General features: G+C 39.6%; 1 protein-coding gene across 6 annotated transcripts in view; it reads right to left on the minus strand.

The window, feature by feature from the left end:
* Positions 1-16,610, minus strand: part of PKHD1 (PKHD1 ciliary IPT domain containing fibrocystin/polyductin) — a 484,077-nt gene that overhangs the window by 200,970 nt on the left and 266,497 nt on the right. For all 6 annotated transcript variants that reach the window (XM_025890503.2, XM_073905082.1, XM_073905080.1 and 3 more), the window contains one exon: positions 15,369-15,497. In XM_025890503.2, coding sequence (XP_025746288.1) covers positions 15,369-15,497 — 129 coding nt within the window. The remainder of the gene's footprint in view (positions 1-15,368; positions 15,498-16,610) is intronic.

Genomic DNA, 16,610 nt, shown 5'->3' on the forward strand with positions numbered 1-16,610 from the left:
CATGAATAAATAAAATTAAAAAAAAAAAAAGACCAAGGCCTTCGGAAAATGAAAACTTGCTGCTTTTGACCATTTCAGTTTTCCAGATTTCCATAGTTTAACTTATATTTAAGCTTCTTGAAGTCAAATTTCTAATTTTATATTCTATCACTTAATTTTAAAAGCTTCTGTAAAATCATATACGTATAGAATGATGTGTATCATATACAGCCCATATTTTACTAGTAAGTACTTTTAAAAGGGATTCTTACTATAGTTATTAAACACTACTATGGTATTAAAATTCAAATAAATGTCAAATATTCCTTCTCTAGATGAATAAAATGTTAATCATCTATTCTCAATATTTATTTACTTCTAAATTTAATGATAAATTTGCAATATAATACATATTATCTACAACATCAAACATATACAAAGGTAAAACTTCCAAGGGATAGGATAAAAAACAAACTAAAATAAAGCTTTTAGGATTTTTTTATCTGCTTTTCCATGGATTGTCTTTCATGCCCCATTTTTGGAAGCCACTCCATTAGACAGCTAACAAATGCCTAGACTCACCTCCCCTACACTCATTTATATGCATGTAGATAGATGTCAATATGCCGTTCATGAAAGCAAATCAACCAAATGAAGGAAAACAGAGACAAGGAGAGTAATCAAAGATGGTGATGACATAAAAGATTGAGGCAACAGATCACAGCTTGACATCCCTCTCTCATTATCAGGCTTGAAGCTAGCCCAAATTAAAAAAGCAAGCGCTCGATCCCCCTTGGAGTACAAGAAAAGCCAACCTGGATAAAGTCAGAGTACTCGAGGCAGGGTATTTCACCTGAGGAGTGAGGGGGGAGTCATGGGCTTCCAGGAAAGCCTCTGCTCCCATATTACCAGAACTCTAGAATCTCAGAGACAAATCCGTATTACTAGGGGCTAATTTTCCAGTTGTCCCTCAGGAGGATCTAGGAGTCAGCACTCTGGAACCCACTCTACGTCAGAGGAACGTGTCTGTATTTCTTTGCCAGAGGTAGCTGAGCTTGAATCCTACCCCTAGGATCCTGCCCACTTCCCTTTTCCCCAGGGTTTTCGAAAGAAAAACCGCCACAGGGGTGAAGATTGGAATGATAAATACCTGCATCTGTTGAGAGGAGGCTCTGTTCTAGACACTCGTTCCCTAGGTCTCTCAAGAAGAAAGCACTTCCACACCCTGGCCCCTGCCCTGTGATGGGCTGAGGGGAGAGGAAAGGATCTGGCTTGTCAGTGCCCACACTCTGATTCAGAACTAGAGCCGTGTCCCCAGGGCAACCACCCAAGGCGTTCGCCAACAAGCGACTGTTCCTGCTGATCTCTCCCAGATCCAGCAGTTGCGCCATCAGTATGGATGGAAGCGAGGGCCCCGGATTTAATCGGAGTTCTATCCGATTCACTCTTCCCTCCCTCACTCACTCATCCACTTCTTTAAAGAAGATGCGAAGAGCATCCACCCTGTTCTGGGCTATCCCGGACACTGGGAGCACGGAGACAAGTTCTCGTTGGTACCAACAATGTCCTGCAGGACAGCAGGGTGAGGCTGCCATTTGCACTGCTGAGCACAGCCCAGCCAGTCCTGACACAGTGCAGTGAGTTCACCACCTTTGTGCAAACCCTCCATGAGGGCTTGATGGACACCATCTCTCCACCCACTATCACTGCCTGAGAAATGCAGTCAGAGGGATGAGCCCGTTGTCATTAAACCAGACAAAAACCCAGCTCAATCTAGGTAAGAGCAATGTTTTTTATCCAGACACTAAATTGCCATCAGGTGATGTTATCATGTAAATAAAGAGAGACAAACAGATGGCTTCATATAGGATCCAGGGCTGGCAGAGCATCACTGATGTTACAAATGAAGAAAAGCGAGGACAAGCCGTTTGATGCAGAGCAGGCCTGGAGCGCACAGCAGCCTGACAAACAGAATCCTGGTCTTAATAATACATCCATAGCGAAAGGCAGTCACACCTCACTTATAGATTCTGTTAATCAGGTGCTGCTAATTTCCAAATATAGGGATATTCCTCTAATATATATTCCTACCTTTCCCTTAAAAATATGCTTGACAATGGTGTTATCTGTTTGGATCATCAGGTTTAGACCCGTTACCTGTTTATATCACATCCTTTCAAAGGCTCTATTCTGATCCCTCCCAAATGTGTAAATAGGTATAGTGTAATGAACTAGAGAGACCCAAGGAATCTGGAGGCTTGGATTTGAATCTGTGCTGTCTCTACCATCCCTGAGCTTTTTTTGGCACCCCTTTTGGGGCTCATTTTTCTCAGCTGTAAAATGAGACCACTAGCTGCCTCCTAGTATTTTCCCTCTCCTTCCTTGTAACAAAAACTCCAATTTTTAGCTGAATATATTGTTACCTAGTCAAAAGATCACATTTCCCAGCCTCCTTTCCAGCGAGTTATGGCCACTTGGTAAGGTCTGGCCAGTAAGATGTAAGAAGAAGTGTCATGTGTGACTTGTAGGAAGAATCCTTTTATACTTCCTGCTGCTTAGAATGCGGTTGCAATGGCTGGAGCTCCAGCAACTATACCAGACCACAGAGTGACTTTGGGAATGGAAGCAACACATGGTGAAGCAAGAAGATAAATGTAGTCCAAATCCCTCATCCTGTGGAACAGACTGCTATTATTAAGAAGACATAAACTTCTATCTCGGGTCTTTGTTATTCACAGAAGACCTAATCTTACCTAATACGAATGAATACCCAACCCCATGGAGCCCTTGCAAGGATTAGATTAAGTGTGAGATTACTTTGTACTCAAGAGTGTTTCCCTAAAACTCTGGCATCATGAGCTGCTCTGTGAATAAAAGGATTACATGATTAAACATCTTTGAGGAACAGCACATACTATATCCCCTCTGGAAATTACACAATCCGTATTCCTATATAAAAGGCTTTGAAGAGACCAGATGCAAAGAAGTGATTTTTCTGTGTTTAGTCCAAAATTTTCTAGGCTCATTTTACTTTGTTATCTTTCTCCCATGTGATATTTATAAAAGAGCCAGTTTCATAGGAAACAATTTGAGAAATTCTGGATACATTTATTATTAGCAATAATATACAAATGGTTGTTTTTAGCCTTACAATATGGTTCACCTAGTTGGATTCACTTCCTTTCCAGTCCAGGCCCTCATGGTATATGATTTCAGAACTCTCTAAATATTTCCTATGGCACAATTATTAATTTTATCAGTTTATAATTGTATGTGTGATTACATTTCTGTCTCTCATACTAAGCAGTAAGTTCCACCTAGGTATTAAAACTGTTTTGCTCACCATTTTGTCCCCATCATAAGGCCAATTGCCTGGCACACAATAAAACATGTACCCAGTAAATAATTGTTCAATATAGTCATGATTCCCGGACTCTGCTTTAATATCAGGCACAGTGTGCAAATGGCATGATGGAATAAGTGTAAATCAATTTTGGGAAAAAAAAGATCCAATGTTCACTTACAGGGGAAGTTTTTTGTCACTTTTTGCTCTCTTGGATAGCATGGAGACCATTAACTCCTCTGGGGCCCATGTGGAATTCTAGAGGACAGAACCTTATTTAACCCTACAAGAAATCCTGAGTAATATTGGCCCAAGGACAAAACAGGAGATTTTTAATGTGTTTTCAGATAAAGGAAAAAAAAAATCTCTCAGAGTTGTCAGCAAGACCCCATTATTGGGCTCAATTGGCCTGGATGTCCAAGATAGATCACTGACATGGCTGGAAATTGGTGTTGCCTACAAGCTAGCGTGTATCTGGGGCCAACAATCAGTGTGCAAGACATGGCCTCTCCACATGATTTGGGATTCCCATAGCCTGAGCCTAAGGGATTGAAATGGGAGCATCCCAACAGCAAGTAAGACATTCAGACAAAAAGGTCTTCTTATATAAGGGTTCTTGTGACCTACCGCCTGGTAGTCCCAGAACATCATTTATTGGCCAGCTCAGATTCAAAGGGAGAGGAGTGAGGACCGACTTCTCCAGAGGAGGAATAGCACACAATTACAGGGAGAGAAGGAATATGTGGCAATACTTTTGGAAGAATAGCTACAACAACATTTAAATTATGATAGTAATTAGAATCAGCACTAGATATTATCATTTAATGCTCTAATAAAGCATATATATCACAAATTTTATTATTTAGTATTTTGATAGCTGTATTAATATAACATACATATAATCCTATTTTTTTTAAAGATTTTATTTATTTGAGAGAGAGAGCATGAGCAAGCACAAGCAGGGGGCAGGGGCAGAGGCAGAGGGAGAAGCAGACTCCCCGCTGAGCAGGGAGACTAACGTGGGGCTCTATCCCAGGACCCTGAGATCATGACCTGAGCCCAAGGCAGACACTTAACCAACTGAGCTACCCAGGTGCCCCTATAATCCTATTTTTCTTATGCATGAAAAATATTATTATGAGAATGGATCTAGTCTTCACCAGACCGCCAGTCAGACCTAGAGCACATGAAAAGTTAAGAACTCCTGGGTTGCATAAAAGCATGGTGACTCAGGAGTTGACAGCAAGCCCCCTATGCTCCTTCTGCCCCTGCTGGCTGGGCTTTGCCCTTAATCGCCTCCTCACTGGACACACTTCTTTCATCTGTAAAGCTCTGCGTATGAAGAAACTCCAAAAGCAACCTCAAGAAAGTATATAATCAACTCAAGAAATGGCAGCTATACACTACCAAACCAATACTTGCGGAATCATGAATTATTTAATTCTACGTTCCAAGAATATCTGCATGGAAAAACAGACCATGAAGTAAAGAGAAAAAAGATGTAATTCAATTAAAGCAAGTGAAAAAAGCCCTGCTCTATATTAAGGGCCCCATGGGCAGCTGTTCCTTACTTGGCCCTACTTCCTCAACCCCAACCAGGAGGGCAAAATGCATATGCAATCATTCAGGTCCCCTTCGCTTATAAGAAATGCCTGTGTCTCTTCAAAGAATATTAATTCCATGAGACAAATTTCCTGAGGGAATAAAACTAGGTAAAATAACAGTTTATGTATTTAAAGCAAGAAAAAGTTCATTAATTCTCAGCAAATTTGTAGCAATGCAAACCATACAACATGGGGTTGGGAGGAACTTTAAAAGTGATTTCTTAGTGGGCTGACCAACCCATCCTTGTCTTCCATAGACTGCCTAGGTGTTATCACTGGAAGTCCTGGTAAACCAGAGTAGCTGATCATTCTATTTACTAATGACTTTAAAGAAATTTGTTCCTAACATCAACACCTGAAAATAAATATCAAAATCTCTGGATGCTGCTTTCAGTATCCTGAAGTTGAAAGGAATCCAAAGTGCTCTGATGACCTACTCTTGCCTGTCTTAAATATGACCCTCAGTTCTTACCACCAGAATGAAACCCACTGTAAGAATTATACACAATCCTCTACATATTTTTAAAAATTATCTATTGTCCTGTTCTGTGTTTTTGTAAAACTGTGCCCCTTTAGGAAATGACAGTTGATATCTTAGAGATTATAGTCTATTCTATTTTCCCAAATGGATTGAACTGTACAAACTGACCGATTCTTTTGGAATTAACCTATTATAGGAGCCTATTAATTTAGAACATTTAGTATTCTAACCAGAGAGTGACCAGAGACAATTTGGTTGCCACCCTAGAAGTGCTCCTGTCTCATCTGAGAGTAACTGGTTTTAATTTTAACAAAGATATGGGGATCCTTAAAGACACTGATCTCTACAAGGGTTTCCATAAGGATCCAATGTAGATGTGTGAAATCCTAAGACCAGACAAGCATTAGATTTTGCATTTGACTTGTAGCAGCTTCCAGGGAGTAGGTAGTTTATCCTCGGGCAATTTCTAAATGACCATCCTTCTCGGCCTCCTTGGAACATTTACTGTTAACGACCTCCACCATCTTGGTGTTGCTCTTTTCTTGCCTTCTGCTGTCCTAGCTCATGTCCTAGTTTCACGATTGCTCCTTCTCTGGTTTCTTTTCCTGCCACTTAAATTAGAATTTCCTCCAAGAGGCTGCATCCTACTCTCTTCTTATGGCCATGCGTGATGGCTCTCCTGTTGGCTCTAACCCTAGTTCAGTCCCCAAGATTCCTCAGTCAACTCTTCAGAGGATTAACAAATCTAAGTCCAGATTCCCAACTGGCTTCCCTCCCAAACTTCTGGTCCACATTTCCTGTTACCATTCAGGCATCTGCACATGAAATTTAGTATATGTCTGAGGGAATGTATTATCCTCCCTGCTAAATCTATTCCTTCCCCTGCATCCTCCCTCTCTACTGACGGCATCCCCAGCCATTCACGCATGCACAAAAGCTCTGAGTACTCTTTCCAGGCTCGTTCTCTCTACTCTTCACAATTAATAAAATGCCAAAACCTGCCAGTTCTGCTTCCCACCATAGCCCCACAGTTCATAGCAACCACCAATGCATGTATTGCTACTATGAAGCTGGTAGTTTATACAATTAAGGTCAAAGTACACTTAAAAGTCCTAAGGAAAATAATGCGTAGTTTCTTGAAAAAGTACTATTTACTATGCATGGAGGTATTCAGAGGTTATGGAGGAGAAAGAAGTTGTTATAGTAGCAAGAAATCACATCTATTGCAACTGAAGGTAAAGCACCATGGGTGTTTTATAGGCATACCCGTTTGGCTGGAACAGAAGGTGCCCAGAAGGGTCTCACTTTTGGAAGCCTGGAGTCAGGAGTTTGTAAACTGATAAAAAGCAGTGATTCTCCAGGTGGCGGTGACTACCAAAATAAGCCCTGGGCCTCTTAGATACCTCACACTTGTCAACGCCAGCCTGCTCCCTCACCCAAATTATGATCTGCAAATCCTGAGGAAATACGTCCCCTCCTAAAAAATCGCTATGATACTAATACTAATGGACTATGACAAAGTCCATTATGACTTTGTTTCTATGACTATGACTATGTTTCTCAGGTGAGTTATGACAGCAAAGGGTTTGAAAAACCACTCAATTCAAGTAGAACTCTCATTAGTTCCAGCAAGTTAGCAAGCCATTAAGAGTGTAAGGACCTACATGACTTTGGGTCCCGAGAGAAGATTCTAAGTGAGTTCTAATTAGCCCAGAAACAAACACCATTGAGTCAGTCGAGCAGAGATTGACAAATGGAGATTAGGAAAAGGATATCAACTTATTTTAACATTTTTTTAAATAATGCTCCTTTTGTCACTTATAGGAAGTAAAAATTTCTGTGCTGCTGTTATTTTAACTGGACTTTAATTTTGATGGAGAAAACCTATATAGCTATAAAAATACTATTTTTTTTTTTTAATTCCAACTCCTGTTTGGAATTGTTCACTCCTCGAAAGGGCACTCCGTTACAGGCTTTGTTCAGTACTTAGGGTACCGCTACTATTAATTTGTAAGAAGCCATTTGAATCATGGTCACTGCAAGTAGAAGGAATTCCCGAGGCTACAGCTGTGTCTTAGAGATGTAATCCCATTTTAAGGAAACAGAAATCTAAAACAACAAATAAAGCAACGATATCCCTTCTTATAAATTTTAGGAGGCAGGGCACCTGGGTGGCTTAGTTGGTTGAGCGACTGCCTTCGGCTCAGGTCATGATCCTGGAGTCCCGGGATCGAGTCCCGCATCGGGCTCCCTGCTCAGCGAGGAGCCTGCTTCTCCCTCTAACCCTCCCCCCTCTCATGTACTCTCTCTCTCTCTCTCATTCTCGCTCTCTCAAATAAATAAATAAATCTTAAAAAAAAATTTTAGGAGGCAATTTGCAACACTGGGTTGAGAACAAGGAGACAGAAATTCTGCTCTTATCCTTGGTACAAAATATCATAAAAGTCTGGGCAATAATAATGCATTTCACAGCATTTTACAGTTTCTAAAACACTTGCATTACCTTAGTTCATTTCAGTTGAATTAGATAGCCACTAAATTCCCTAGCAGCTTCAATAATGCTATGTATCCATATTTTTACATATATATGAATATTTACTTAATACAAGTAAATCCGCATAAAGACACCCCAAAATAAATTCCTAGATAATCATTCAGTTCATCAAAGAACTCCATATTGCAAAGGATTTTATACTTAAATTGATTTCAAGAGTGAGCTTCTATAGTATATTCTTAAATTAATGGATATATGAAAAGTCAATTTACATGAAATATTTCAAAACTATTTGGGGAGGTCTATGGAAATACTTGCCCCATGAAATCTGAGATATTGAGTTTTCCTTCTTGTGGGAAGAACGTGGCCTTAACACCCTTTACCATTAAGCAATGTTCACGGTCTGTATTCTCCTCCAAGGAACTGCCTAAAAGGAAGGAGATTTATACAGTATCTAAAGATCCTTTGATCTTTGGTTTCAGATTTTCTTTTTATTTATTTTTATTTGGCAATAATACTGATTCAAGTTTCTGTGTCAAAAGTACCTCTTAAAATATCATATTCATCTGTTCTTCCCCATAAAATCTTAAGGAATGGCTTTCCCATTCATATTCTAAATAAGGGAAAAGAAAATCCTGACTGTCATCCTTGTGCACTTTTAATTTCTGCCCTGAGAGAAATAAAATGTTCAAAATATTTGTGCTCTGTTTTTCCCCTCAGCCCAGTACACTCCTCTCTCCCAAGAAGAGGTTTCTGGTCATGCACATAAAGATTTGGACAGATGCTGCAGCCCAAACACTGTCATCCGACCCCCCTTCCCAAAATGAGCAGTCCCAGGTCAGGGGCCCACAATTTTGTTTGGAAGGTCGAAGAATCCTACTTTTGGGCGGCAAAGAGGCAATACGAGACCACCAAACATCATAGGTTGTGAAGAATAAAGAAATTAAAATCTTTTGGCCAGTCTGTCTCCTGGTGTTCTTCAATTTCTGATTCAGGTAAGCCAACAGAATCTAAATAAATTCTGCCCAGAGAGAGAAGACAGTACAAATTTAGCAGACCCTAAAACCCTCAAACCTTTTGAATTAAGTCAGGTACATCTGCTCCTAATTACATGCATGCACACACACTCATACACATAAACACATACACCGTGGTAAGATTAAAGACAGCTGCAAGCTCTTTGCTGGCCCTCCCTTTGAGAGGTGGAGCCCAATTCTCCTCCCTTGTATCTGGGCTGCCTTTACTGCCTCGCTTGACCAAGAGGATGTGGTGGTCATCATATTCTGAGGCTGCTAAGGTTGGCTAAGAAGACACATAACTTCCACCCAGGTCTCTTGGACTGCTCACTCTTGAAGAACTCCTTCATAGCCTGCTCTTTCTTGGAATCCAGCTGCATGCTGTGAGAAAGCCCAAGAAGCTCCACAGAGAAACACACATGGAAAGACACTGAGGCCTTTTAGCTGACTGCCCTGACTGAGCTCCCAGCCAGTAATAACCAACATCGACTGCCAGCCATGGGAGTGAGCCATCTTAAACCATGCACCATGGTTGAGCTTTTAGATCACTACAACCCAGAAGATCCCAAACAAGAATACTCCAGCCTTCCCCACAAAATTGTCAGCAAAATAAAAGGTGGGTTTTAAGCTATTAAGTTTCCAGGTGGTTTGTTAAATAGAAATAGATTTCCAGAACTTGTCAGTCACCATTCTGATGCCAGGCATCAGAAAAAGGACCCCGGTAATTAAGCTTAAATTTCTTCCCTTTTCCATTTGCCAGTGATCCAGAATAAATAGGGTGATGGTTTGCAAGACGCTTTGGTCTCACCCAAATGGGATGAGGTCAGAATACTGAAAACCACTCAAGCTACAGGGATAGAACATATTATTTATAATATCTGATTTCTAATTGACTTTGCAGACTTAAATCTTTGTTACATGTATCTTAGCCTCAAGTAGTTATAATCTCAAGTAAGAAAAAGGTAAATCAAGCTAATAATGCTATGATTACAACATTCTGTAGCAATTCTCCCCTCCAACATTACTTCCTGATTTATGATCATTTCACCTCATATCACCAACTTTAATGCCTTGTGATTTAACAAAGAAATGCTTTAAATATTGCCATCTTTGAACATCACATGGCTTTGATGAGCTTCTCTGCCATTTAAAATACCCAAGTATTGAAAATCAGAACAAACAGAAGAACTATTATAAAGGAAAAACAGTATTCTTCCATTCATTTTTTCAAATAAGGACAGTTCAAAGTAATACAGAGAAAGGGGAACACAGTGAATTCTATCATACACGCGCACGCGCACACACACACACACACTCACACTCACACACACACTCACACTACGCTGGAGGCTATATGATATCACATCTGTAGCCTTCAAAACAGAATCCTATCATTTGGAATTAAAACACATTTTCCTTTCATTAAGCCTACTCTGTGTGAAAAGGATATCATCCTGTCATGGCTGAAATTCCTTCAGAGAAAGCCTTGGAAACATCATATACAAATCCATCACGTCCTTTCAGGACAAAACGTGGGGCACAGGTTAGCAGGATTATTTCACCCATTGACCATCTATGTTTGCGAAGGTGCAATCTGTATAATATGTTAGATAGAACTTGTTTCCACTCTGTAAGATGTCTAGAATGCATTTGTACCAATTCTCTCAATATTTAGGAGGCAAATACAATCAGATATACTTGTTTGTGGGAAGCAAAGTTATCATAAACTAAAATGCAAAGCAAATTCTTCACGATTACCTTAGCTTACTCCATACAATACCGCCGAGAAGAATTTACAGCTCTTTCAAAATCCAATGTCTATAAAGATAGAACGCCTTGGAGGAAAATGGTACCATACTTAAGATAGTGATATCTTTTATTAGTACAGTAAAGTCCTATTTTTATGGAATAGGATGGGTCTGAGGTCATTCCATAAAATTGATTTCCCAGAAAATGGAAATAGGCAATTTACCCTAAGAATTTTATTGAAAAATTATGCTATTCTATTTGAATAATGATGGGAATGTTCTACACGTTTCCTTTATTAATGAATTAAAATATACAAAACACCATAAAATTATATTAGAGGTTCAAAAGTATCACTTAAATCTTCTTTACCAGTCACTTTCATTTTGTAAAATCAGCAGTTCCATTAAAATCGTATTATGTAAAAATGGGTTTTTACTGTAATAATAGTTATTACCTATTTAGCTCCCAAGGATGTTGTGAAAATTAAATAATAAGCCATTGGAAAGCAAATACAATGTGTCGCTAATACCAGAGGCCAAGAGGGGCAGCCAGATGGAAAAATGAGGGAAAAGAGCACCTGATACATTAAAAATCACAGCTTTCATCTCTAATTCCATTACTGCCAATACTCTATGCAGTGGTCATGTGTACTGACATTATTTTATTTAATCTTTTCAACACCATGACATCCATATTAATTACAGCCCTCATTTTATAGATGAGGGTCAGAGAAGTTTAAAACTTGTCCAATGTCACACAATTGGTCAATGTCAAAATGCAAATGTGAACCCAGGTTTATCCTAGTCAACATTCCATCCTCATCTCCTGAAGCATCACTAACTCCCCACTATGCCTTTGTTTCTCTTAACTGCCCCTCAGATTCTTACTCCATTTTCCAAGGTCCTCTTCCGCCATGAAGCCATCTCTCTTCCCTTCACCTGAGACACTTTGATTCAATACACTTCCGTTGCTGATGCCAGCTATTTGTTGTATTATTATGTGTTCTGTGTTTTATTGATTCAGCTAAATCCCTAGCTATTTGAGGTCATGGTGTATCTGCCTTGCCTTTGGAGCCCCAGGTCAGGAGCACCTGGTACAGTGCCTCGAACACAGTTGAGTGTTCAGTAAGTGTTGCCTAAACTGAATTGGAAAGAAGGGTTAACTTGAATTACAACTACATTTGCTGCCAGAAGCAAAGCACATGCTTCTACTAAAGGCTCATTACATCAGATACCTCTTTGGGAAGTTTTGCCCGTTCTCCCATGTACATGTACCTAATGGGGATGTGGTAAGATTGAATTCTTCAAGTATCTCACATATGCTAGGTACTCAATAAATAGTTGTTGTTGTTGTTGTTTTCCTATTCTTAATTCCAAGCAAAGGAGACAATATGAACAATAAGCAGAGAAGCATAATTCCTGTATAATATGCAATCAGATCTGGATGAATCAGAACAGGCAGGGATGGTGAGTTTTGTTTTTTTCTTTTAAATAACACTATAAAGAGGGCTCTGGAATCACACGGATTTCCTGTCGCAGCCTCTTGACTTACTAGCTGGGAAAAACTTGGGCAAGTTACTTAACCTCTCTGTGTCTCAGATTCCTCAACTATACAAAGGAGGACAGCAGCAGGATCCACTCATAAAGTAGTTGTGAGAACTAACTGAGAAAATCCATGGAGAACATGTAGAGTGCAGGGCACACACCAAGCAGTCAAATTATACTTGCTGCTATCATCGTCAACAGCATCATCATTAAAATCGTAATTCGTGGGCGCCTGGGTGGCTCAGTTGGTTAAGGACTGCCTTCGGCTCAGGTCATGATCCTGGAGTCCCGGGATCGAGTCCCGCCTCGGGCTCCCCGCTCGGCAGGGAGTCTGCTTCTCCCTCTGACCCTCTCCCCTCTCGTGCTCTCTCTCTATCTCATTCTCTCTCTCAAATAAATAAATAAAATCTTAAAAAAAAATCGTAATTCGTAGGTATCTGCTCAAAGGAGAAGACATTATTTTTCACAGACCTGCACGGTCTTAGAGTTGTGCTGTATCAAACCCGTCAAACTCAAAGATTTAACCTTAATATTAAATTATGGGCGGCAGCATTGAGATTGTGCACGTCACTCAAGCAATATTTGTTGTCTATTTTGTGCCACACTTGGGTGAACAAACTTACTTGATTCAAGGAAGACTGGGAATGAGTGAAACCGGGAGAGCTAGGCAAAGGTCAAGAATACAAAACCACAAGTAGAAAGACAAGGTAAATTTAACCTAAAGGTCCGTCAGAGGTCAAAATATGAGGTTTGGCCAAAAACCTGAAAGGAAAAGTAAGCCAGAACAGCTCCTACGTGAGACCCCCAAACAGAAGAGACCACCGGATTAAAATGTGGGCCACTGTAAGATTGTTTGTTGGAGTTAAAAGAGAGCTTAGAAGAGAAGGGGGAAAAAGGCAACAGCACAATAAGGACTTCATTTATTACATATTACACACCCGTTTTTATGCACTTATCTTTCCGTTTGGAAACCAGAAATAATGAACAATAACTGCATAGTTGAAAAATCTTCACTTCTCTGATTCCCACAATAGCACTGAAGGACCAACGGAAAGATACTTCATAGAGCCAACATTTGTGCCTCACCCTCCTGCCCCCCCTTCTTTCCAAAGCACTGATCTGTGCTATTTATTTTTATATTTTATTTATTTATTTATTTATTTATTTATTATTTATTTATTTATTTATTTATTTTTGCTCCGTGCTAGTTAAGAGCAGCTTCATGGAGAATTCAGGCCCATCTTATAAACTGACCATGCACGAACAAAGGATTGAAGAATGACGGACATCCCAAAGGATACTAAAAGCTTGGCAACCTTCAAAAGCTTCACTTGCTTCCTGCATGGGGTGGGGGAAGCAGCTTGCTTAGTGGGAAAAACCATAGCCCAGGGCCAATCCGCTGGCTACATTCATCAAAGAAATGGCTGAGACAGAACAGATTTTTCCCTTCCGTATGGGAATGACTCATGAGCTTGTTTATTCAAAAAGTTACATTCTCCATTGAGAGAGGTGGATGAGAGGGGAGTTGGATGATAAGAATAGTTCAAGTTCGTACTGGTCAGCCCACCCCCTCCTGTCCCTCATCTCTCTATGCACAGCTATACCAGCACATCAGCAATGCCCAGAGGTGGTTACTGTGTTTTAATCATTCTGCCTTCGTTTCTTTATCCTAAATAAAACAAGCGACACAACTACTCTTTGTCATTTCCTCTTTGTCCTTTTAGAAAGGGAATGCACTTGATGGGTTAAGAATAAGGCCTCCAAGTCAGACTGCCTGGGTTAAAATTCAGACTGCTGAATTGCAAACTGCAAGAACCTGGGCAAGTTACTTAACCGCCCCGGGCCTCTGTTATCTTGTCAGTAAAAATAGGGATGATCCGGGGTGCCTGGGTGGCTCAGCTGGGAGCATCTGCCTTCGGATCCAGTCATGATCTCAGGGTCCTGGGATCTCAGACTCCCTGCCCAGTGGGGAGTCTGCTTCTCCCTCTGCCCCTCCCCCCAACTCATGCGTGCTGGTCAAATAAATAAATAAATAAAACCCTAAAAAAATAGGGATGATGATATCACCTATATCGCAAGGAAGTTCTTGTCAGAGTTGAATTAGTTAACATATGGAGAATCATTCCTGCGATGTTGTTAGTTGTCAATAAATGTTGGACATTATCATTGTTATCACTTTGCAGATGACCAAACGTTCTTCTTCCAGTATGGATCTTTTTAAATTCAGTATTACCTTAGGAAGTTCACATTAAGCCATAAATGAAATTAGGTCTTTTAGGGAAAATATATTTGTTCTTTGAAAAACATTTTCTTCCCAGCCTAGGGAGATTTTCTGGGAGTTTCAAGACTCGCTTTTAAGAAAGAAAAATTGGGGGGGCACCTGGCGGGCTCAGTCAGTGGAGCATGTGACTCAATCTCAGGGTGGTGAGTTTGAGCCCCATGTTGGGTGTAGAGGTTACTTAAAAATAATAATAAGATAAAATCTTTAAGAAAAAAAGAAAGAAAAATTTTTAAAGTATGGGTGTGTGTTTCTGTTTATCTGAAGAATCATCTTTTTCCATATGCGTCTATGTGGAAAGAGAGTTCTAGATAGATGATAGATACATACATAGACTTTTATTTTTCTGTTTTATGTATCAGTTTCCTTTTCCAGCATCTTTGAAAAATCATGGCAACAGAAGAACTTATTCATCATTTTTCTATATTTGAACGATTCTTTATTTAAAGTTTAAAAGTTCTATTTTTAAAAGAGCCACAAAAGGCAAAAAAAAAAAAAAGAAAGCATTTGCAAATTGCTTCTTTCCAAACACTCTATGTCTTTGCAAACACAAGGACACTAGAATTTTTCTGCAAATCTCTGTTCTCCGTCACATAAGAAACATATCCCATTAAGGGATTATTCTAACTCCTTGTAGCATTGTGACTACTTATTCCACCTTTAATGAAGGTAAGCTGAGCTATTTTTTCTGGATTTCATAGGATTATGAAATTCTTCACTTATAATAATGCAAAAAAGAAGGTTGTAGACATAGTGCCCACAAATAAGATTGCTCACATTCTTTACTTGTACAATATATTTAAATGACAAATAATCCCCAATTGGATTATCCTCGTTCAGTCTGTCTGTGATTATTTAATTCATGGACTGTTTTACTCACTGGGTAAAATCAGGACGTCATCCCCAGGACCTGGAATGGTATGGTTGTGTCCTCCCCAGCCCTCTTCAATGCCTGTCCATGCTTCAGGAAGGGACCATTTTAAAGCTGACTCAGGTACAGAGGTAGAAGCTACAAAACAAAAGGAAAATAGCAAACTAACTATGAAAATCTGATTCACTATAATAGCTTGCAAATTCTATCCTTATTTTAGGATATTGATAATATTTTTACCTCCCAAGGTAGCTGCCTTTTGATATTTTATAACCTTTTAAAAATCATTTTATCAGCGGAAAGCAAGTAATTATTCAATCCTTCAATTACCTCTACTTCTAGGGAAAATATATTCTACTTTTGTTATTACACATTTGTGCTTTGCCTGATATGACATATGCTTATCATGGAATATTTCAAAAATGCAAATATAGGAAGAGAAATTGGGGTGCCTGGGTGGCTCAGTGGGTTAAACGGCTGCCTTTGGCTCAGGTCATGATCCCAGGGTCCTGGGATGGAGCCACAGGTCAGGCTCCCTGCTCAGTGGAGAGCCTGCTTCTCCCTCTCCCTCTGCCTGCCTCTCTACCTACTTGTGCTCTCTCTCTATCTCTCTGTCAAATAAATAAATAAAATCTTAAAAAAAAGAAAGAAAAATAATAATAATGGCCTATAATCTCACTATCTAGAGATAACTGTCATTAACCTTTTATTTGTATTTCCTTCCAGAATTTCTCAGCATTTTTATATAATTGAGATTACATCATATATGCAATTTTATATTCATTTCTTTTTCTACTTGGCTTAGCCATTTTGATATGCATTTCCTAATGTCGTTAAAACTCCTTGTCAACATAATTTCAATGGCTACATAATATTCTATCATATAAAAAGTCTATCATTTACTCAATCCTTAATGTTTGGTACTTAGGATCTTTCCACTCTCTTCTAAAATTATAAGTAATGCAGTGTTAAATATCTCTATACAAATCTGCCAGTAACAATGATTTCTTCTTTTTTTTTTTTTAAAGATTTTATTTATTTATTTGACAGAGAGACACAGTGAGAGCAGGAACACAAGCAGGGGGAGCGGGAGAGGGAGAAGCAGGCTTCCCGCTGAGCAGGGAGCCCGATGTGGGGCTCGATCCCAGGACCCTGGGATCATGACCTGAGCCAAAGGCAGACGCTTAACGACTGAGCCACCCAGGCGCCCCTACAATGATTTCTTCTTAAAATAGAACCTTAGCAATGGGA

The sequence above is a fragment of the Callorhinus ursinus genome, unplaced genomic scaffold (genome assembly GCF_003265705.2).
Source record: "Callorhinus ursinus isolate GAN/ISIS: 27379988/994484 unplaced genomic scaffold, GSC_fseal_2.0 scaffold22, whole genome shotgun sequence".
Taxonomy (NCBI): domain Eukaryota; kingdom Metazoa; phylum Chordata; class Mammalia; order Carnivora; family Otariidae; genus Callorhinus; species Callorhinus ursinus.